This window comes from Chiroxiphia lanceolata, chromosome 3 (assembly GCF_009829145.1).
Source record: "Chiroxiphia lanceolata isolate bChiLan1 chromosome 3, bChiLan1.pri, whole genome shotgun sequence".
Taxonomy (NCBI): domain Eukaryota; kingdom Metazoa; phylum Chordata; class Aves; order Passeriformes; family Pipridae; genus Chiroxiphia; species Chiroxiphia lanceolata.
Window position 1 is genome coordinate 30,543,982 of NC_045639.1, and position 22,599 is coordinate 30,566,580.

The following is a 22,599-nucleotide window of genomic DNA, read 5'->3' on the forward strand; positions in this document are numbered from 1 at the left end:
GACAGCTTTCTTGTTTTGCCAATTCTTTCAGCAGGCACTTTACCTCCTTCAGTTCAGTTGCTGATAGAGTGCCATAGACAAAGTTCCTAATGGCTTGGAACATTAGTCCCTTACGTTGGTGATAATTGGCTGAGAGCAGAATGCAATAATTCTTCTGTATCATAAATACTAAAATATAATGAAAAGTTCATAGCTGGGATAAGGGAAAAGGTTTCAAAATTGCTGAAGTGGAAATTTATAAAGAACAAAGGTTTTCTTCTTGGCAGAGAGAAATACACATGTGAGCTTCTATGTAGTACGATCTATTACGAAACAAATGAAAAAAAAATCCTAAGTTTTTTAAGTGATCTTAATGCTGCCTCCTAAAAGTTGATGGGCAGTTTCAGGATTTCTGTTATCAAGAATGCAGGTTTAGAGATTTATCAATTAATCATTGGCTGCACCAAAGGGGAGAACCCCTTGGCTCAGTCTCACACCTACAGACTCACTATATTCAATTTGTTTTTCTCATAAATAGTGAGAAAGACATGAAGTGATTCAAGTCCCACAGAAGTGTTCTTCAGCCTCTCCATGTCCCCTCTGCACTCCCAATCACAGGTTGAGGATCCAAAGATTAGGACTGGTGAACTGCCAAGGATCTTTGTAGGCACTGGAGTAGGAAACAAATTGTCCATATGGTTTGTTAAACAAACAAACAAAACTGTCTATTCAATTAAGCTGTTTGTTTAAAACAAGATATATTGAAGTAATTTTAGACTTTATGAGTACAAATTTGTACAGATATTTGTCTGCAGTGAAACCCTCATTTACAGTTGAGGATAGTGGAGTGCTCTTAGGCCTCAAAGGCCTGATTCATGGCACTATTCTATGTGTTTCCTAACAATACATGGCAATATAAGTAGCTCAACATAGCCATAAAATAGCTATTTGGATGCATAATAGCAAATACATAGTAAAACCAGAAAATTTTGAATTAAATTTAACAGCATGGGAGTCACTGGGTGCAGCTCGCAAAGGAGGTATTAAGCTCAGGTACTAGTGTGACTAATGATGTATACAGAACAAGGAGCTGTTTCAATGAACAGTAGAACAAGAGGAAGAAAAAAATATCAAATTGAAATGATGCCCTGTGCAGGCTATCTTAAAACATTTTTGACTGTAATTTCAAAATCAAATTTCCACAAATAAAGAGAAAAATGTTATTCATTGCAGCACTTTTTGTAAAGTCAGAAGGTTAAAAGAAAATAATTTTGTAACCAAGCATAAAATAGGCATTTGAAAAATGATTTAGCTGGGAAAAACCACAATTTTTTCCACATTAAGATAACTTAAGAACACCCAAATTGATTTTTATTAGAGTTCTCATAATCACTTCTGAGCTGACACATGCATGAGACATTCAGCCCCAAAGGTCACTTCTGAGAAGGCTATAAGTAACTGGAAACAGCACTGCAGGATGAAATGATGTCTCATTGCTGACTATTACTGCTGGAGAGTGATGAATATTTTACTCCTGAGGCTAAGAGACAGATCCTGTAAATAAATTTTCATTTCTTGGCAGTGCTGATAGCTGAAATGTGATGTGATAGAGCTGGTTTTCCCAATCTTAGTTTTTTATTTAAAGAGAGAGCGAGATGGATGCTGGCAAGGCCGATGGGCCTATGTTGGAGGGAGCTCACCACACGCTTTTCTCCATGGCCAGCAGCGGGTGACACACGGTGAGCCCTGGCTCCTCACATGGTGAGTGGCCATGGCCATGGCGGTGCCCTCCTCCTCCTCCTCCTCCACGCTGCCCCTGCCTGGGTTGCTCAACACTCTTCTAAAACGACGGCTTGAATGCCTGATGCAAATGTTGCTGGTCAGCCTGGCTGTGAACGCTTCATTCACCTTCCCCAGGATTTGGTCTCCCCACACTTTATTCTCTCCTCCCCCTCTTCATTTTGGTGCCAACACTGGTCACTAAGGTTGTTTAGCCTGGAGAAGAGGAGGCTCAGAGGAGACCTTATCACTGTCTACAACTCCTTGAAAGGAAGCTGTAGCCAGGTGAGAGTCAGCCTCTTCTCCCAGGCAATCAGTGAAAGGACAAGGGGACACAGCCCCAAGCTGTGCCAGAGGAGGTTCAGATTGGACATTAGAAGGAATTCGTTCACAAAAAAAGGTGATTAGATATTGGAATGGAGTGCCCAGGAAGGTGGTGGAGTCACTGTCCCTGGAGGTGCTTAAGGAAAGACTGGACATGGCACTTAGTGCCATGGTTTAATTGACATAGTGGTGTTCGGTCATGGGCTGGACTCGAGGTCTCTTCCAACCTGATAGATTCTGATTCTGTGAAAACAAAACACAAGAGGAGGCCTCTGGTGAACTACAGCTTTTCACCAGAGCCAGTCGGCCGGCTCTGCTATCCACACAGGGCAGCGACGCGAGCACCAGATCGCTGCTTGGGGCTGCTTGGGGCTGCTTGTGACTCCCTACGGTAGGAAACCCAGCTCTTCTCCTTCCCCGTTTTTTTCTGTTTCCACCGGCCCCGCCTCCTCACGGAGCCGTCACGGCCCTGGCGCAGGCGCGGCTCGGCCATGTCGGCGGCCGTGGAGCGGCGCCTGGCCGAGTTTCGCGCCGCCCGCGGTAGCGCTGCGGCCGCTCCGCGCCCCACGGACCCGCCGGGAGTGTCCGCGGCTCCGGAGCCCGCCGAGGGACCGCGGGCCGCAGTGGGCCCGGGCGGCGGCGCCGCTCAGGTGAGCGCCGAGGCGGGCGGGTCGGGGGTGCGGCGGCCGGTCGGTGCCTGACGCCGCGTCTCGCTGCCGCCTCCGCAGGTCCATCCCGCCCCGGCGCCGGCGGCTCCGGTGTGGGCGCGCCCGCTGCTGTTGAAGGTGCTTCTCTGGGCCGTGCTGCTGGCGCTGTTCGCGGAGCTGGAGCTGGGGCTGCCCTACTTCGTCCTCTCCTTGCTCTACTGGATGTACGCCGGCACCCGCGGCCCCGCCGAGCGGCGGCCCGGCGAGCTCAGCGCCTACTCCGTGTTCAACCCCGGCTGCGCCGCCATCGCCGGCACGCTGACGGCCGAGCAGCTGGAGCGGGAGCTGCACTACCGGCCCGCCGCGGGCAGGTAGCGGCGGCCCGGCGGGGACAGCCGCTGTGCTGGGCCGGCCCCGCCGCCGCTGCCGTCCCAAGGACCCGAGGAAGGGCCGACGGGGGAGGAGACGGGGGTTGTTTCTATGCAAAACGCTTTCTTGAGCCTTACTGCTGGCCCCGAGTCCCCCGGCGCCGTCCGGTCCCGAATAAAGCCGTAGCAAAGCCCGCGCTCTGGTCTGGTTTCCTGGGCGCCGGGCAGCTGTTGCGGCCGCTGTCGGGCGGCCCCGAGAGGCACTGCCTTATCACAGCTGCGGCTGCCAGCGTGTCAGCTGGTGCATTTCAGCTCCATAGGAGTTTTGCCGCAGCTTTGACTACACCTTCACTAGAATGGTCCAACTGCTGCTCTTCCCGGTGCTGGCTGGAAGCCTCTTTCTGAAGAAAAGACATGAAGAAGTGCTATCTATTTATCTAAAACAGACTGCTGTTTCAGTTTGCACTCGTGTCTTTGATCTAACACAAACATCTGAAGCAAAGTCTGTTTGCTTCGTATTAGTTCTCATAATTTGTAACATAAGCAAAAAAAAAGACTTATGCCTGGCAGGTGTACTTGTATGATCCACCACTATTTTTAATATACAGATCATTGCATTAAACCAGATCTGCCCAGGAAAGTGGTAGAGTCACCATCCCTGGAAGTGTTCAGAAAACAGGTGGATGTGGCACTTGAGAACATGTTTTAGTGGTGATTGTTCTGGTGGTGCTAGGTAGACAGTCAGACTTGATCTTAAAGGTCTTTTCCAACCTTAACGATTATGTGATTCAATGAAATCATTAAGTCATAGTGAAGAGCAGCTGCTAGAACTTGTGCCTCTAAGGACAAAGTTGAGAAAAAACCCCACCAATTGGTCCTTCAAATCCTGCTTTGTTATGCCTTGTCTAATTTAACTGTTAAACACAGTGTTCAGGCTTGAGTTACCACAAGTTTTATCACTGGTTGTGGAAACAAAAGGAAGTGGTGTTTTGAATTTAACTGGACTGGAAAGAGATTAATAGATTAAAGCATACATAATATGTTAACACTGTTAAGCATCACTCAGTAGTTAAACATCTCTCAGTAGCTCTCCACAGCACTCTCACAGCTTCTTAGGCTTTTGTATAATTTCCAAATGCCGCTATTTAAAGCCAACCCCAGAATTTTGTGATTTGCACATAATCAACCATCCTCTGGTAAAAATCCCTCAGAGTTCTCACTATTATTACACATTCCTCTTGACTGTACAAATCACAGAAGCACAGAGTATGCTGAGTATGGAAGGGACCCACAAGGATCACAGAGTCCAACTCCTGGCCCTGCACAGGACCATCCCCAAGAGTCACACCATGTCCCTGAAAGTATCATCCAAACACTTGAACTCTGTCAGGCTTGATGCTGTGACCACTTCCTCGGGGAGCCTGTTCCAGTGCCTAACCACCCTCTGGGTGAAAAACCTCTTATATCCAACCTACACCTCCCCTGACACAACTTCAGGCCCTTCCCTCAGGTCCTGTCACTGGTCACCACAGATGAGATCAGTGCCTGCCCCTCCTCTTCCTCTCATGAGGAAGTTGTGGACTGCGATGGTGTCTCCTCAGTCTCCAAGCTGAACAGACCAAGTGCCCTCAGCCACTCCTCACATGGATTCCCCTCAAGGCCCTTCACCATCTTCACTGCCTTCCTTTGGACACTGTCTAATAGCTTAATATCTTTCTTATATTGTGGTGCCCAAAACTGCACACAGTATTCAAGGTGAGGCTGCCCCAGTGCACAGCAGTGGGACAATCCCCTCCCTTGACTGGCTGGCGATGCTTTGCCTGATGCCCCCCAGGACGTTTGGCCCTCCTGGCAGCCAAGGTACTGCTGACTCATATTCAACTTACCATGAACCAGGACCCCCAGGTTCCTTTCCATGGCACTGTTTTCCAGCATCTCATTCCCCAGTCTGTACGTACATCCGAGGTTGCCCCATCCCAGGTGCAGAATCCGGTACTTCCCTTTGTTAAACTTCATACAGTTGGTGATTGCCCAGTCCTCTGATTTGTCAAGGCCTCTCTGCAGGGCCTCCCTGCCTTCAAGTGAGTCAACAGCTCCTCCAGTTTTGTGACATCTGCAAAATTGCTTTATGTCCCTTCCAGTCCTGCGTCTCCAAGTCATTTATGAAGAGGCTGAAGAGGACAGGGCCTAAGATGGAGCCCTGCAGAACCCCACTAGTGATGATGCATTTTGGTTTTGATTAACATAGGCTCTGCAGGTTCAAAGGCCTCTTTGTAGTGGACACAAAGAGTAGCAAATATAAATATTTGTTTCCTCAGAAGAACCATGAACTGTGAACCTTTCCATTCTTAAAAACTATTCTAATTATAGATCAAGAAGTAGTCAGATGATACTCAAAACACCTGTAAACAATGGAATTTTGTGAGTTGAAACTTTATTCACAATGATAAAAATAAACATCAGCATAGTGTTTATGGGGAATTGATAATCTGACATCCTGTACAGTTCGATTCTGTGGGTGTTTTTTAAAACAAGGAAATACATGCAAATAAATATTAAATATAAGGTAAGATTCAGGAAATTATAAAACTTCATAGCAGCAATGCTGGAAATAAAGTTTTCACTTGCTATAAACTCTAGTTGCATTATGTCCAGATGGATTTATAGACTCTTGTATTTAATGCTTCATGAAACAAGTTACCACAATAAGTGAGCATGAAGCTGGAAGGCACAAGAAATAAAAACCGACACAGTTCATCTGTTCCAGTGCTTTGTGTTGGTTCGCCTATTTCATGCTACCCAAATAAATGTACATTACACATTTTGAAATAGAGATGACATGAATAACAAAAGCTTCTAAAAGGTTTTACTGAAGTAGATAAAGAATGATGGAGAAATTGGCATTGAGGCCTTGCACTGTCTCTAAATACACGAATACTGTAATTCTGCTTTAGTGGTAATAACTTTCACTGAGTTATTCTTAGAGGGGATTAAAAAAAGTTTGAAGAAGTGAGAGCTTAATCAGAGAGGGAAAAAAAATTCCTCCACAACCCTCTGCTTGGCTAAGACCTCACTTTGTTACCTAATTTTTCTCTTATGTTCTAACAAGGCAAAAGTTACCAAGATAAGTTTGACATCTGGTGCTGGAGCTATTCTTGTGGGCCCAAAGCCCTCACTTCTCAAATGACTAGGAGGGACAAGAAGAGCCTACTAACTCAAAAGCATGTCAAGCTGTTGAAAGAACCTTGTGACAGCAACTAAGTACAGGTTTGTTACCACACATGGAAATGCTCTCTATTCCTATGACTTTCATCTTTCATTTGTTACATACATGTTTTTTCCCAGCGCAGTAGTGAGTTAAAACACTTCTGTAACTTCCTGTTGTCATAGCAAAATTATCATCTTGCTAACAGCTGCGCAAGCAGCAGAAAATTTTTTTCCCAGGTTTGCACGCAACTAAGCAGGGCCCTGGAAAACTAGTATCCACTCTTGAATATTAATGAGTGAAATTATTCCCTCCAGAGTGCATTATCCTACAGCTGCAAATTTCATCTGTCATCACGCTGCCTTTTCACCTACCAGTGACTATCATTTTTTTCCTGTTCAAAGCACATCAGAGTACATGGTAGATAGAAATATCAAGCATACTCTCTACGTATAGGAAGCTAATTAATTATATTTTAGGACAGCAGTTAACATCTGCATGTGGTAGTCAAGTATTGTATTGACGGTCACACAACACAGAAGCTAGTTATTAAATTTACAGAAGAACCTGAGGTGCTTCATTCCAAAGTTAGCTCTGCAACTGATGTTAGGGAGGGAAGGCCTGGGAATGGCCTACATAGAAGCCAGCATGCTAAACACATATAAGCCAGCCTGAGAACTGTGGTGGATTTCTACAAACATGTCTGACTTTCTCCCTGGAGCTCTATTACAAGTATTATAGCAGAAGAAGGTAACACATCCTCTCTTAATTCAATTCAAACCTGGTGATTGCAAAACTAATCCACACTGTTGGCAATTTGGATTCTAATACAATGATTAAATAATACCATGGAAAGCAATCTAGCTTCAGGCAGGAAAGATGCTGAATTACATCCCAGAATATCCAGTCCATTTTCTTGGTAATGGGGGCTGTGAGTGCAAGTGCAAAGAGACTTGAAAATTGGAGGGTGGTAGTGGTGGTGGTGTGTTATTTCTGCTAAGTATTTCTTAACTGCTATGCCATGGAAGTTACTTACTAAAAAGTCTCTGAACAGGGAGATTCTCAGGACTAGTCTTTGGCATTTGGCCTCTTTGTTGTAAAGGGAGCCCGAGTAACAGCTGAGTAAAGATATGTAAAGCTTGCTATTGAATGATGCAATGGATTACATCCTGCTTGTAAAGGTACCTCTGTTTTTCCCCAGCAACTCTTGTAAACATCAGGGAGGGAAACACTGTGCAGTGCAAATACAGTCACTGCACAAGCCCTCACTGTTTTAAACTCACAAAAGCTCGTGGAGTTCAGGATAGTGGGTTTGGGGATTTTTTTTTTGGAATCCCACTCATGGGAAGCAGGCAGATTCTGGAGGAGGATGGCAGCCCACCCGAGCGGGAGCTCTCCTCGGTCCTGAACCTGTGCCCTATGCAAGGGCTGCCTTCCTGCCCCCAAGTGTGGGTACCTCGTCTCTGGAGAAAAGGACCAAGGCTGAAGGAGAAACAAAAGTGAGCCCACAATGCCAACTAGTGAATCTTTTCAATGCCATGAGATGTGCTAAGACCAGCAGTGGCCACTAGCTGACTTCTGTGTGCTTGCACCGAGTAAAGCTTAGACAGAAAACGTTCTCTTGAAGCAGAAGTCATTATCCCATCCCTGTGTGTCCACCAGAGAAGCAGAGTACCAATTATAATGGAAGGGCTGTGCATTTAGGGGACACATCCAAGTCAACAGAGATAATGTGTACCTAATTCTGTAATTCTAGCAGATGAGGCCCCTAACAGATACTGAGTTTGGTTCTTTTTTTTTTTTTTTTGCAAGTGAGGCTTAAAAAGAGCATTCAGAAGTGTTCAAGTGTTCACCAAACTACCTGCTGTAAATTGATAAACCTTCAGGATGCTGTCCTTCACCTACACAGAAAAAAGGTTAGCGTATTTTCAACTTTAACTTTGGGAAACTCCTACTACAAAACTGGTTCTTCCCTAAAACATGAGTTGTGTCCCACTAAATTATTTTTTTCTATAAATGGTGACCTTACCCTGTCCCCAGAAAAGTCTAAATGTATTTTTTGGCAATAATCATATTCTGTATCCTTGTAATTTAATCAGTCAATCACTCAGCTCGCCCACTCAACAGTAATAAGCCATTGACCCTGTGGTTTCAGACTGGATCAATGCTGTGCTTAAATTTTGGACACCTGGAGGCCTTGTGTGCAAATAGGAGGAAACTCTTTTAACTTACTTTAGACGTGATCAATTTTTCCTCTGATGTGTTGATTACATTAGCAGATTGCTTTCGCTAGAAACCTTTGTCCAACAGCCTGCAGGCAATGAGCAGCATATGCTTAAGTTTCTTGCTGGAGATGGCATACTTAAGCCATTTGCTTGGGTATTTAAGGGTTTTCAGGAATATCATACAGTTCATTGTTCTCAGTCTGATTCACCTGCAGAAATCTCAGCTGAATGTGGCCTGACAAGTGGCAGCATAGACACTACTGCCTACCGTGCCTCCGCTACTGATGCTGTTGGCTGGACATTTCAGAGGTTTCATACTGCTGTCTCTCTGGACATACAAATGTTCTAATCTCCAGCGCTCCCAGCTTTTCCGAAACTCCATCTGAACCTAACAGGAGCAAAGAAGAAGACAAAAGGAATTAATGTAGAACTAATCCGCTCTTTAAATGACTCCATTTGCATTAGAAAAGAGCAAGGGAAAAAAGAGGAAAAAAAAAAAAGATACCACACTGCTGAGAAAAGCTGAAACCTGCAATATTATTGCTTCAAATTATCCAATTATCTTGTTAGTCCATTGTAGGGTATTTCACATTTGAAATAATGACATTCCTGTTTACTTGTAGAAATAAAGCTCTTTTATGCACCAGAAAATCTTAGCTTCATTATTTTACTCTAAATTATATTCACCTGCAATACTGATTGTACTCTGTGCCCTACTAATACTAACAATTAAGCTGATTTTGCTTATCAGCCATGAAATGTCTGAAAAGATTGGCTTCGTGCTCAATATTGTCACCACAGGTATTCTTAAGAGTTCTGTTCTAACTTCTGGTTTGATTTAAACATTATTATGTCCTAGATTATTTTTGTTCTTTGAATATTTATGTAAGTTTTTTTATTCCATACAAAAATGAAGATTTATTCAGAATTCAAAACAACAATTAAGCAGGTTGAAGACTGTACTTGCTCCCCCTGTTCAAACAGCAATTCCAGTATCTTTTTCCAGATACTAGCTCTTTTTTAAAGCTACAAAATATACTGATCTAGTCGTAGGTTCTGGGTTGAACTGTGTAACCTCTGTACTCATTTGGAAGTTTATCCAGGGTCTTTTCACTGCTACACAAGACCAGAATTTAGATCTCCCAGTTCCATGGGCAAAGTTCTTGCCACTTGACCAAAGTAAGAACCTCCATTAGCTTTTAACACATAAGGCAGAGGACAGAAAATTGAACACTCAGTACTCTAGATAGGAAGGCAGGAATGCAACTACAGTAATCAATTCATTATGGTGAGTACTTCAGCCTGGAAATAAGTTCACTGTAGGTGGGTCACTCAAGTAAGCCTTCTCTGGAGAGATGCTTTTTGTTTCCTTTTAGGATCTAGTACTGACCACCAAGAAACTAAACAGGTTGATGGCAGTTTCAGCATAGACTTGTCATCATTCCTGGGCTGCTGAAACCTTCATACTCTGAAGGAAACTTCCTAGGGAACCAGCTGCTGTATGTCTGTCTCCTCTGCTTGTTCCCTGTGAAATGCTGAATCTGGGAGGCAGCCCTAAAAAAAGAAGCAAAGCCTTATATAACTAATTGTCTTCCCTTGTTGGGTACCTCTAGCAGTGCTTATCAGCTCTGGGCTACAGCCCTCGTATTGAATATTGTTCTGATGGGAACCAGCCGCATCTCTGTGTTTCTGACAATAGAGTCTGTCCCTCCAGTATCACAACCAAATGGGTCAGAAGAAAAGATGCTAAGACGGAAGCTTGTGTTGTACCATGGTAACAGGGAGTTGTTGTGTTAAAAGGTGCACAAAGACACCAGAGAAAGACTGTGTCTGGGATAGCTTGGCATTGAAGAATGAGGGAGAATGGCCAGATAAAGACAGAAATGCAGGAACCATACTGTCTGCAGAAGAATTGGCCATATTACCACCCCTTGGCATCTTTTGTGGGCATGGAAAACAACAGGCAGCACTGGGAAAAAGCTGTTGTAGAGATTTACAGGCAAACCCTGAACAAAAGCATGAATGTACTGACTGACAGAATAAGTCAATGAGCAATAGAAATAGGTACCTTCAAGTCAGTCAAAGGGAGGACATAACAGGCTATAGCTATGATACAAATAGCCTGCAAGATTGAGATAAAGTGAATGGAAGACTGGAACAAAAGACTGTAGGAAAGGATCTATCTTAGGAATGGATCTGTATGACGGAATATAAATTTTCTCTCAAAAGGTTAGGAAAAAGATAGGAAGCAGCTCTGCTGTCTGTGCTGAATTGAGCTTTTGCCTAGATGGCTGTGAATGTATAACCAAGGGAACAGCTTAAGATTTATTTTGCAAAGAGGCAGTTCTCTAGCACAGAAGTAGACCTACAGATCTTTCAGCAAAATAATTATCCTAGTAACTTCCATGTGTCAATAAGATTCCACAGAAATAAGCTCTACAGGGAAAAGGAAACCAAGAACAAACCTCCCGTGATATGGTGATTTTGTCTGGGTAGGGTTAATTTTCTTCATAGTAGCTGGTATGGGGCTGTGTTTTGGATTTGTGCTGAAAACAGTGTTGATAATACAGAGATGCTTTTTTTATTGCTGAGAAATGCTTACACAGTGCCAAGGCATTTTCTGCTTCTCATCCCACACTGAGATTGAGTAAGCTGGGCATGCACAAGAAGTTGGGAGGACACCTGCCTGACAATGGGAAGTAGTCAATGAATTCCATGTTTTGCTTTGCGTGCGCAACTTTTGCTTTACCTGTTAAACTGTCTTTATCTCAACCCATGAATTTTCTCACATTTACTCTTTCAGTTCTCTTCCCCATCCCACTAAGGGGGAGTTAGCGAGTGGCTGTGTGGGCTTAGTTGCCGGGGTTAAACCATGACACATGAGAAAGGGGAAGAAGAAAAATGTTTATGTAGCGTATTTTGAAAGGGAAGAGGTAGGAGAATTTGAAAAAGATGGTGATGGAGAGTTAAAGTGGAGAATACTTCTTATAGAGACCAGTTGATCGAGCTTAATGCAGCTAATGGGGAAGGATGTTAAGAGTGTGGCAATGAATGTGGAATCTGATTACAAAATAGTTAAATTCTGGCAAAGAAAAAAATCTCAATAAACCACAGTGAAAGGAGAGTAGGTCTGAAATGGGATGGAATGGAACTGATGGAAGTTTAATGAGTTTTCTATATGGAGAATGAAAAGAAATTACAAGAAAAAGGGAGGATTGGGCAGTATTTAAAGAATTCAAGAGTCCTGGCATCAGGATTCTTTAAAGTAGATGAGAGTGAAGTGTACTTCCATAGTGACAGGAAAGAGGCAAAAAGGAGAACCAAGACTACAGAGAATTAAACCTGAACCAGCTTAAACTAACTGTTGGAAAAAGGCAGCATCTCTGTGGTTTAAAATAGTTCTTATAGAAAGCAGTATTAACTGCAGAAAAACTGGTCATATTAACCCCAGCTCATTTTGCAAAGAACAACGGTGGTAACAGGCAATCTCATGAGACCCCGCTGTTGGCTTCAGAACAAGTTCAGAGAAAATCCAGAATCTTTCAGGTGAAATAAGAGTTAAATATGAACATATTCTAGTGTTTTTTCAGAAGTAGATACTAGAAAAGGATAACAATAGCACTTCTAGCTAAATTTCTACTTTTGATCTGGGCACTAGGACTTGCAAAGATCTTTCATTCTGTATAGTTAAGGAAAAAGCAAAGGAGTCAATGAGTCACAGACAAAAATAAAATATAGACCACATTGAAAACAAGGATATTCTTTGGACACATATAGTGTGTCAGAAGACAAACAGTTTCTCATTTAGTTTAGGAAAAAATTTCTCATATAGAAAAAGAATAGAAGAGACTTTATTTAATCACACTCTTTACATGGATTTATTTTATGGATGCTGATGACTGGGCTTGACAAAATCCTACTCCCTTTTTTTAACAAGAGCTAGAACAAGCAGAATAATTCATCCTAGATTGTCTGTCAGTGAAGCTGAGCACACTGTGGTTAGATTTTATGAACTATATTACAAAGGCAAGAGAATTATAGTAATAAGAGATTTGAAGGATCTCTTAGAAACATAGATAGGCTATTACACAGTAAGCCCCCTAAAATGAAACAAGCCTACCTGTTTCAGGTTTGTAATAGAGTCTGGGTTATGATGTAACTTTGCCCTCATATCATGTGAAGGAAATTACTGGACATTACTCAGGAGAGGCCTGGCTGCAGCTGCACAGGGGATGTATGAGCAAATGCCAAAGTGAATCAAAAGAAATACAGGATGCACCAGCAGACAATGCTGCATTTCACGATTAAAGTACACCTGTAAAGCTGTACAAGGAATTTGAAACAAATATTCTCTAATTAATATTTGAGTAAAGCCTGCTGCTACCTACCTTTGAGTTTCACAAGCAGTACAACTAACAGATTCACTTAAACAAAATCCTACCCACAAGCTACAAAAGTAAACATTCTCCTGCAAGGCTTAGTTCAGGATGCCTGCTGCTTTTCTATTGACTCCAGCCTGGCCATAATGACACAAGTAGCACATTTTTCCACCAATTCCAATTCCTTGATGAGGCCTGTCTCTCAATAGGTGACCTTGAATTACCATGTCATGGTTAAAAGTAGATTTAGTGCGAGTGTAAAACACATTAATGCGCATTTAATTTAATAATGTACTGCCAAATGGGAAGTGTTTGCTTCCCTTGAAAATCTGGCTGCTGAATGAATGAATGAATGAATGATAATAATCACTTAGAAGGTAACATGAGGAATTCCTGCAATATGGAAACAGAATTATACCCTTTCACCCAACAAGGCTGGGATTCAGCAGAATCCACAGCAGATGGTATTTGCAATCAATTACTCAAAGCCAAAGATACATTTCTTCTGGGCCTGTGGGAGAGCTCACCACTTTATGAAGTTCAGTTTCTTAATGAGAGAGTGATTATGTCTTCAAGAGCTGGGCCACAGGGAAACCAAATGAAACCACACTATACAGCAATAGCCATGAGGATTCTCCAGCTTCAACAGTCAGTTGAGTTGAGTTCACAGAATAAAAAGGGCTCCATTCCCACATTCACCAAAACAAGCAAAAAAGAAGCACCATGAGACAGATTAAGAAGAGTAGCTATAATTCTTAAGAAAAGATTCCAGCAGTACAAACTGTACAATTGTGAGCAAAACAATTTGTGAGATTCCACATCTACAAATAGTGACCCTAAATTATACTGCCTGAATTCCTTCCAACATTTGTCTCTTGAGTTATCCTGCGCAGCTGTGCAGGGAAGGATCTGTAAAAAAAAGTGAAATTTCTGAAAAAGGACAATTTAGCAGTTCAAGACCATTTTCAATTTCCTTTTCCTACAGTGTATGCTGATAAGGCAAATTGGAACAAATGATGTCTCTCTTACCTCATTATTGATGAAACAGTAAAGAATTGCAACCATCAGCCCCTGAAACCAACAAAAACCAGAAGAATAGTCAGCAGAGCAGTTTCCTTGCTTTGTCAAACAAAACTGCAGAGGTCTAGAGGCTCCACACTGGCATGTCCATGATAAGACTGAAAGGTGGAGACAATCTTTGGCCCCTGTCAGCTCTCATGGCAGAGGAGAGGTTTGATCAAACTATATCTCAAAGCACATGATCTTAGGAAAAATGAGTTACTGTTTTCTTCAACCTGTTATTTTTGTTAAATGATTCTTTTCCCCTTCTTTTTCCTTACCTGGTTTCAAGTCATAAACACTTCATAAGTGAGCACTTCACAGTTGTCTTAAATACATCTCTGTACTTGATAAACAGGGGATTAGTGAGTGTGCAGGGAAACTAAAGGAATAATGATTTCTTTAAGGAGACTCTTTCAAAATAGCCTTTACCAAAGGCAACAGTTAAATAAAAGTCACAATAAGCCTACATCCTCTTCACATGCAGTTACAGCTGTAGACCTCTCACAGCACAGATTTTCCAAGGAGTATCAAAAACACTGGAGAAAGCACAAAATTTGCTTTCAGCAATGCCATTATACAATTACATGAAATCACAGACACTTTTGTTATTCCCTTGAGGTGAACCATAGGAAGTAAATATTAATCTATAGATAGGAATACCAGTTTACTGCAGTAAATTTAAGACACTGAAAATAAGAGTATGTGACACTAACATCTAAACTGGCTATTAAAACCTAGTCCTTATACTTTCACTGTCATAATCCTGTAACATCCAGTGCTAAACTAACAAATATAAGGAACAGGGAACATGCAATGAATTAGAGAGAAAGCAGGTCCCCAAATAGCAGCTAAAAAGTATCTTATGCACATGTGCACACTGTGAGTGCTACCTGGAATGAAGCAAAGGAGAGTTCAGTAAAAAGCTTCACAAAGCGCAGCATCCCTCTGGCATGCTCATCCGTAATAAAGGCAAAGATGACCTCATGGGTCCCCAGTAGTGGGATCAGAGTCAACGTAGACTTGGCCAGCCTAAGACCACAAAGAAAGAAAAAAACACAGTGCCACTGAATAGATCATTGTTGATCCAAATGATCACTGAGAGTCACTGTTTCTGCATTCTGCTTCTGACACACTGTCAGCTTTGGTAAGCCACTGTACCACTTTGTGATGCAAGGTCTTCCTCCAGAGGCAGCAGGAAAAAAAGAAATCCTCAAAATAACCTTAGTAAGTTTCCATATGATTTAACCACCCCTACCCCTTCACTGCAGACCATTTCTTGGTGAGAGCTACTCTCTGTATCCAGCTGTATTTAACCTGGAAAATCTTCCAAACTCAGAAGGAGGCCATGTGCTTTCTTGTACCTGTGATGTCTTCCTGCGTATCTTTTCTCCACCTGTAATTCGGGAAAGATGACAAAAACCTACTTTGTTGATGGCCTGAAAGAAATAATCAATCAATAATTCGAATATTTTAAAAGTATCTTGGCAAAGGGAGGTGTGCTTGCTATTCCACCCTGTGGTGTGTTAAATCTTTGTAACTATCTGTAACTGCGGAACACTTTGTCAAAGCAATCAAGCTGCGTCAAAGTGAGTGATGGCTCCATGATTTAAACAGTAAGTTCAAAGACACAGCTAGCAAAGGAAAGAAGACAAACCAACCTGGAATAAAACATTTTTCACATGTGAGAGAGTACTGCTCAAGAGATACAACCACAGGAAAAATTCACAAGAATGATCCTTAACTCTCTTGTGATAGACAACACCCAACAGGATAATGAAAGATGCCTTAGCATCACATGGGAGCTTCCTGGGCCACAGAACATATCAAGATCTCACAACAATTCAGTAGATACAAAATCTCTCATCCAGCAGGGCTGTCAGTACTTAGCAGATCTTGTGTGCCTGCGGGCTACTGGCTGCTATTCTGAATCATGTAACCATTCAGGTCGGAAGGAACCTCTGGAAGTCTCTTGTCAAACTCCAGTTCACAGCAGGTTACTCAAGGCTGTGTCCAGCAAAGTTTTGAATATCATCAAGGTCCTCCACACCCCCTTTGGGCCTCTCTTCCAGTGTCAGATCACTCTGACTTTGAATTTATTTTCACCTGAGCTGCAATTGGAATTTCTCTTGCTATAACTTGTGACCTCTGCCCTCGTCCTTTCACTGTGACCCTCTGAAAATACTCCAGCTCCATTTTCTGTATAACCCACACTAGCTGAAGACTGCACTTAAATCATTGCTTACTCTTCTGTTCTGTGGACTGAATAAACCCATTTTGCAGCACCTCCTCCTGTGTCACCTGGTCCAGCCCCTGAACTGGTTTGGTGCAAAATTGATGCAAGACCCATGAGGCTGGAGGCAAGGGACACATTGCCTTTCTTATACTGGGAAACCTCAAGGTGGACACCAGAAGCAGTCTCATAAGTACTGAATGGAGGGGATCAGTCACTTCCCTTGACCTTCTGGCTCTGCCCTTGGTTGTGCAGCCCAGTGTGCAGTCACCCCACACTGCCACAAGGGCACACTGCTGAACCACATTCAATCTATTTTCCTCCAGCCTCCCTGGGTCTTCTGTAAAGTAGTGTTCTCCCCAGTGAGTGTGCATCCTGTACTGGTGCATGAGGTTATCACAAAGTAAGTGCAAGGTTCCTGCCAGCCCACCCACTGGCCTGCCAATGTCCCTGATACACAAGGACCAAAGGAGGATGAATCAAAGCAGCTATTGAAATTTAACAGGTTTACACATACAGATAAGCAGAAATGTAGCTCTTAGTAGACCCAGGCACACCACTGCTTTGGGGGATAGGCAGCCTGTTTAAACAAGCAGCTTACCAGCAAGCCTTGTAATGAAGGCTGTGCTCCACCATCACCTACCTGAGATAGAGAAGTGGGAGCCTGAAGTTGAATTGGCCCTGGGTAAAAATAAGGAGTTGTGTAGGTGTACAGCAATCTCCTTGCTTATTTAATCAAAGTTAATTGCTCTAGATGGGATACCCAGAGAGTTCTGCCTTAAACAGGAAGCCATGCAAAGTCCTATGAAAAGGATTCCTGGGTAAGCAAAATCCCCCTGAGCAAGGGGAGAAGTTTCTCCACAACTCCAGTCCTTCTGTAGAGAAAACAGGTTTGCTGCCATACTGAACAGTGAGCTTGCTGTGGGCAAGTGGGCAACAGGAGAGAGGTGAGAGACAGACTGGCCTGAAAGCAAAACACTTTTCTCCTTTCTATACATATCTAAACTAGTGACCTTCTAGGGCACCTAGACTAGTCCTTGCTTAAAATAACCCATTCCAGCATAGCAGTTCTATCTTTCCTCTGCCCAACATCTCTTCCAGTGACTTTGAGTGGAAGAGAAGGGGGAAAAGAAGTCTGGTACAGGAATCTCTGATTACTGGTCTTGTTATCATCAGAGGCACACTGAACTCTTTTCAGTAAAAGACTTCTCCAAAACTACTTACAACCACCGACCTCCAGACAGGCCACCAAATCTAGAGTCTTCATGAGTGAAGAAGAAGGCTCTGTTGCTGGGTAAATTCTTTCCTGATAAAACCCTTCTGTTCACACAGAAGATTTTTGAACATGTAAAATGAAGAAATGTATGAACATGCACCTCTGAGATGATGGCTCACCTGCATCAAACCTTCCTGCCACTTGCACAAGTCGTGAGGGCAAAGGCTTTCTCCCTTGACAGGGTAAATTTACAGTCAGACTTTTAAATGGGTTCAAGCCATAAGGACTGGAAAATCCCCCCCTTACATCACCACAAATTTTATCCTGGCAAATAAAGCCCACATATACTCAAATAAAAAAAAAAAAAAAGAAAAAAAAGGAGGCTTAAAAACAAAGCTCATTAAAACAAGTCCTTTTCTCTGCTTTGAGCTCTAAAGATACATTAGGATTTCTAAAATTTCATGTGAGGTAAAGCAGGTAGGTAACATACAAAGCAACTCTATACTGTGATGAGAATGTACCAAAATACATGCTTTGTCTAGCTTAAAAGGCTGCAGCACTGAAATACCCGATTTCAAAGTCGCTAAGTCCAGCACCAGTAGCAGTCCAGTTGCCACAGCATGTAGCTCCACACTGGAAAATTCAATAGCTAAGCTGTTATTCCTACATTGTTTTTCAGACTGCAATACAAAAGTATTCTTTGAAATGCAGAAATGAAGGATGCAACCATGAATCTTAGCAAGGTGATTAAATAACAGGAAGAATAGAGACACAGATAGGGTGAAGCTTGAAAACCAAAAACATTTCTGTGATAACTGACATTTCTCTTGAAACATCTCATGCATTCAAGATTGAAAGTTTGTCCCAATAACAACTGGCATGAAGAACAAGGAGCAAAACTCAAAATGACCCGTCTTACCTTTCTCAAAGTGAAACCTTTTATTTCTATCACTCTTTTTTTTTTTTTTTCCAAAATTGAATAGGATAGGATATTTCCTTTGGGAGAAACCTACAACGACCAAGTAGTCCAAATGCCTAACTACTTCAGGGCTGTTCAAAATGTAAAGCATGTTACAAAGGGCATTGTCCAAATGCCCCTTAAACAGTGACAGTCATGTATATTGACCACCTGTTTAGGAAGCCTGTTCCAGTGTTTGACCACCCTTGCTGTAAGGAAATGCTTCCTAATGTCCGGTTTACACCTCCCCTGGTGCAGCTTCAAACCATTCCTATACATCCTATCACTGGATACCAGGGAGAAGAGCTCAGCTCCACCCTCTCCACATTCCCTTCTCAGGGAGCTGTAGAGAGCAATGACAAGTCAAAAGTTCTCAGCCACTCCTCACAGGACATTCCTACCAACCCTTGCACCAGTTTTGTTGCCCTTCTCTGGACACTTTCGACGACTTTAACATCTAGTACTTGCATGTGCTGCATGTATTTTAAAAATACCTGTTTAATTAATATTCATCCAGCCTAATGGAAGACTGTAAAGTGACAGACATCAAGCCTTTGTTTATCTGTAACACAGGTATAATACCTGCCCTGGCTTCACTGAGGCTTTTCTGGGGACTGACTAAGCAGCTATACCAATGTGCGACACCACACCTGTGCATTACTCAAGGGCTGTGATTTTTAACCACCTTTGTCAATCCAGTCATGTGTACCTTCTTGTTGATGGGCATGGAAAGTGCCAGACCACCATAAGACATACCTGCATTTTATGTCAGTTTTGCACATCAAATTAGCCTGTAGTTTGGAGATGATGATGCATATAACTCTGATAAAGATGAGGAAATTTACCTGGAGAAATGAAAGAAGGATTTATATCGTCATCATCATCATCATCAATAAACACATGTACTCAAGAAAGCTGGTTTGTGTATGCATGCGTAGGTCTCTGCATTCTGATACTCTGCAGCTGCAGAATTTGCTATGTAACTCAACTCCTTGCTAAGGAGTTGTGCTCTAAATGCATATTGTGAATGCATAACTCGTCTTTGAAAACACAGGCGCTTCATTAAACAAAGCAGGGAAGCCTACCTACTCTCTGGGAAGTGAGACACTATGAAAATGTGGGTTGGCCCGTTTGCCTTGTCTGGAGATCTGAGACTGACACAGTATTGTGGCTGCAGAACATGGCATTTCTACACAATACCACACATTTGTGGCTCTTTCGCAGTCCAGTACCTAAAATACTGTCTCCACCCTCCCTGTACTACCTGCCATAGCTTTCTGTTCACTGGGGAATTAACCAGATTGCTGCAGCATGCTGTTTTGTTATCATTTCCTGCCACTACAACATGACAGCATGTGGCCAAATTAAACAAACAAAAGGCTAGTCTGGAATTCCAGTGATAGAAACCAATTTGGTTTCATAAAATCACATTTCTGAATGAAAATGCCAATAGCCTCAAAGGTTATTAGCCTTTGGACATGCACAAGGGCCATGTGTGCATCTTTGTACTATGTCACGTCCTGTTCTCATAGAAATCTGCCAGCTCACAGCACATGCTTCATACTCACCCCAATGGCAATGAGAATGGGCAGTCTGATGATCAACCAGTAATTCATGTTATAGTTTCTGGTCCAGCAACTAGGAAGATGACAAAAAGGAGACAAGAAGGAAAAGTTTCAGTACATTACTAAAATCTCCTGCTTTTCATTCTGTCACAGCAATGCAGATGGAAAACAATATTAAGGACTAGATACTAGGAAAGCACATCATGCTGACATGGAAACAGAGGCAATTGCTTCTCAGAAACACTGAATGCTTTGTACTATTGCAGCTATCATAATCCAACTGGATACTACTCACTGGCCTTTCTTGCCCACTAATGGCTAGCTCTCCTCCACAATTTGCTATAAATTATCATCCATTAATCGTGAAGATTTATTCCATTAAAACCAAGGTCAAATTTGTCATATGGCTGAAAGGAGAAGCGGGAGGGGGGGGTCTGTTTGAGTCAGATCTTTCCTATGTGGTTCCTAGCCTCCTCTTTCTGCACTACCTTTATTTGTCCTTATTTTCATAAAGGACCCACTAATTTCAGCCCAGAGAAAGCAACTGAGGCAGCAAACTCCAGTTCCTTCAGTGCATATGCACAGTGTTTCTGGCCCAAAGGGAGTTTTAAAAAATTATAAACAAGTAAAATCAAAGATGGGAGTGATAGTTCCTAACTTTTTGTTGACCTGAGCCCTCTGCCAAGTAAGCAGCATGCTGCAGGCAATATAATCCTTAATTTCTCCCATGAGTCTCATTTTAGCTTTTTAAATTCCTGTCTCTTTGTGCTATTGGAGAACAATGACAAGAAAAGTGATGCCTGACAGCCACAGTTTGGGATTGCTGGTTTGAAGTGAACCTTACATGGAGAGGTTTGTACATCTAGTCCTTTTTGGTTCTGCTCTGGTCACAGCCAGTGACCACCACCATCTTATGGGCCATGTCTGTGCACAATGGTGGCCCAGGTGTTAGGGTAGTGCTCACTTGTTGCTGCAATGACAGCATTCTTAACATTTCTATGAAATAACTTCGTAGCCTCCTGCCATATTGCTCAGCATTACTCAAAAGCAACAGTCACCAGTAAAGTGAGCAAGTTTCTGAGCTACACAGGCTGTGAAACACAAACTAGAAAACAGCACTAAAGAAAACACAGGTTCCTTCACAAAACAAGTTTCTCTTCCTCTCCAAGTTTCATCTCTCATCAAAACATACATATCCACAATTTTCCTTAAGATTTCTTAACAGACCTAGGAAACTTCAGCTTGGGTGATGGTGGTGGAGATGAAACCCTCCCAGCCTTGAAGTGGGACAGTCTAAGTGGGACAGTTTAAATGGAAAGCAAAAAGAGCAAACCATGCAGTATGTGGGAGCGATCCATGCTACAACCACATGGCCACATGGGCCCACAGACTAGAGAGAAAGTGTAGCAGCTTGGCTGTCGCAATTCCACATTCCCTTGCAGGTAATGCAAGTCCGAGAAGGTCCCAGGATTTCATTTTTCTTTCCATTTCAGTTTAACGTGTATAACAAGCATATTATTGCCACCAGCAGCTCTACGACCTACAGCTCAATCGTATTTTAGATATTGGAGAAAACAGGTGTACAGACTGTGTGCAGTCAGCATACCTGAGCTGGAGTCTGAGTAACAGAAGAACTTAATTGGTACATGTGACTGGGAGCCAGCTTCATGGAGCCTTTGAAATTAATTTTATTTGAACCCCTCAAAACCGATGGGATAACAGGCATGGCTGGGAGTGGAGTTCTACTTTTCTCACTAGCTGCAATAGATGCAAAGGCAATTTAAAAATTTCTTTATAATAACATACACTGAGAAACAATTCTTTACATTAACTTTGCTACATTTCTGTGTGTGTTAATTTGCTTCCTGTGGCACACAGCAGTTTTAGCTAATTTTAAATTTAAACAAATGTGTGCAACAAAAATACCACTACAGGTCAATTAAAGTGTCATGGCTATTAAAGTGTCCAGAAAATATAATTGGTATATCTGTACATGATTTCTTGCCCATTTGTGCTTTCTGTGATTGTCACACATCTATTGTGTTTGGGATCTATCCCTGCAGTTTGCTCAGCACCACTCAGAAGATGCTTGGCAACTAATAGCCTCGGAGCCATGAGTGGAGAATTTATCCAGTGAAACAGATGCTACTGGGAAGCTTCTGCCTTTGCTTACCAATCCTGTATTCTTTCTCTAAAAGTGAAAACACTAAATTTTTACCTTGAAGAGCTAGAGCTGAATGGCTCCATTTTTAAAACAGGATTGTAGGCTGGCTGTTTTCCTCCCATACTTTATTGCGGACAGGAACAAAAATGTGTAAGTATCTGCTTTTTAGGCACGGTCTAATACTAAGAACAGCAGCTTGCTTTTAAATTTACTTCTAAACTAGACAAAGTATTTTTCAATAGCTCACTTTTAAAACACAATTGCTTTCTAAAGGAGTTTATACCTGCACATGTAAGGAAAGAAGAAGCCAGTGTGCAAGTAAGTCTTGCAGGCTCTGGTCCTTCGTTCAAATGGCTACGTTCACAGGACTGCCTCAAATTCCCAGCCCTGACCACATTTACTTCCAGTTATTCTTCATAGCCAGGGAAATAGTTAAATCACAAATGAAATTTACAGCCCGCTGCACATCCACAGCGACAGAGCTATGGCAAACAGCAT

At 42.5% G+C, this 22,599-nt stretch overlaps 2 protein-coding genes across 3 annotated transcripts in view; one reads left to right on the top strand and one right to left on the bottom strand.

Moving 5' to 3' along the window:
• Positions 1 to 1,750: 1,750 nt before the first annotated feature.
• Positions 1,751 to 3,849, top strand: SAYSD1 (SAYSVFN motif domain containing 1). Its single transcript, XM_032682210.1, has 3 exons — positions 1,751 to 1,858; positions 2,478 to 2,732; positions 2,811 to 3,849. Exons 1-3 carry the CDS (start codon positions 1,751 to 1,753, stop codon positions 3,102 to 3,104), a joined length of 657 nt encoding a protein of 218 aa, XP_032538101.1. The 3' UTR covers positions 3,105 to 3,849.
• A 1,662-nt stretch (positions 3,850 to 5,511) lies between these two features.
• Positions 5,512 to 22,599, bottom strand: part of GLP1R (glucagon like peptide 1 receptor) — a 92,012-nt gene continuing 74,924 nt past the window's right edge. Inside the window, exons 9-13 of one of the 2 annotated variants that reach the window (XM_032683637.1) lie at positions 19,941 to 20,010; positions 19,129 to 19,217; positions 14,859 to 14,997; positions 13,936 to 13,977; positions 5,512 to 8,915 (exon numbers count right to left, since the gene is read on the bottom strand). In XM_032683637.1, coding sequence (XP_032539528.1) covers positions 8,748 to 8,915; positions 13,936 to 13,977; positions 14,859 to 14,997; positions 19,129 to 19,217; positions 19,941 to 20,010 — 508 coding nt within the window. In that variant the 3' untranslated portion in view covers positions 5,512 to 8,747. Of the gene's footprint in view, positions 8,916 to 13,417; positions 13,816 to 13,935; positions 13,978 to 14,858; positions 14,998 to 19,128; positions 19,218 to 19,940; positions 20,011 to 22,599 lie in introns of those variants that run through there. The other variant, XM_032683636.1, reaches the window with a different exon arrangement.

Excerpts from the sequence above, each read along its gene's own strand:
- SAYSD1 (XM_032682210.1), top strand. The coding sequence starts at position 1,751 with ATGGCCATGGCGGTGCCCTCCTCCTCCTCCTCCTCCACGCTGCCCCTG. Across the intron at positions 1,859-2,477 it reads GCCTGATGCAAATGTTGCTG|GAAACCCAGCTCTTCTCCTT; the intron begins GTCAGCCTGGCT and ends TCCCTACGGTAG. Across the intron at positions 2,733-2,810 it reads CGGGCGGCGGCGCCGCTCAG|GTCCATCCCGCCCCGGCGCC; the intron begins GTGAGCGCCGAG and ends CCGCCTCCGCAG.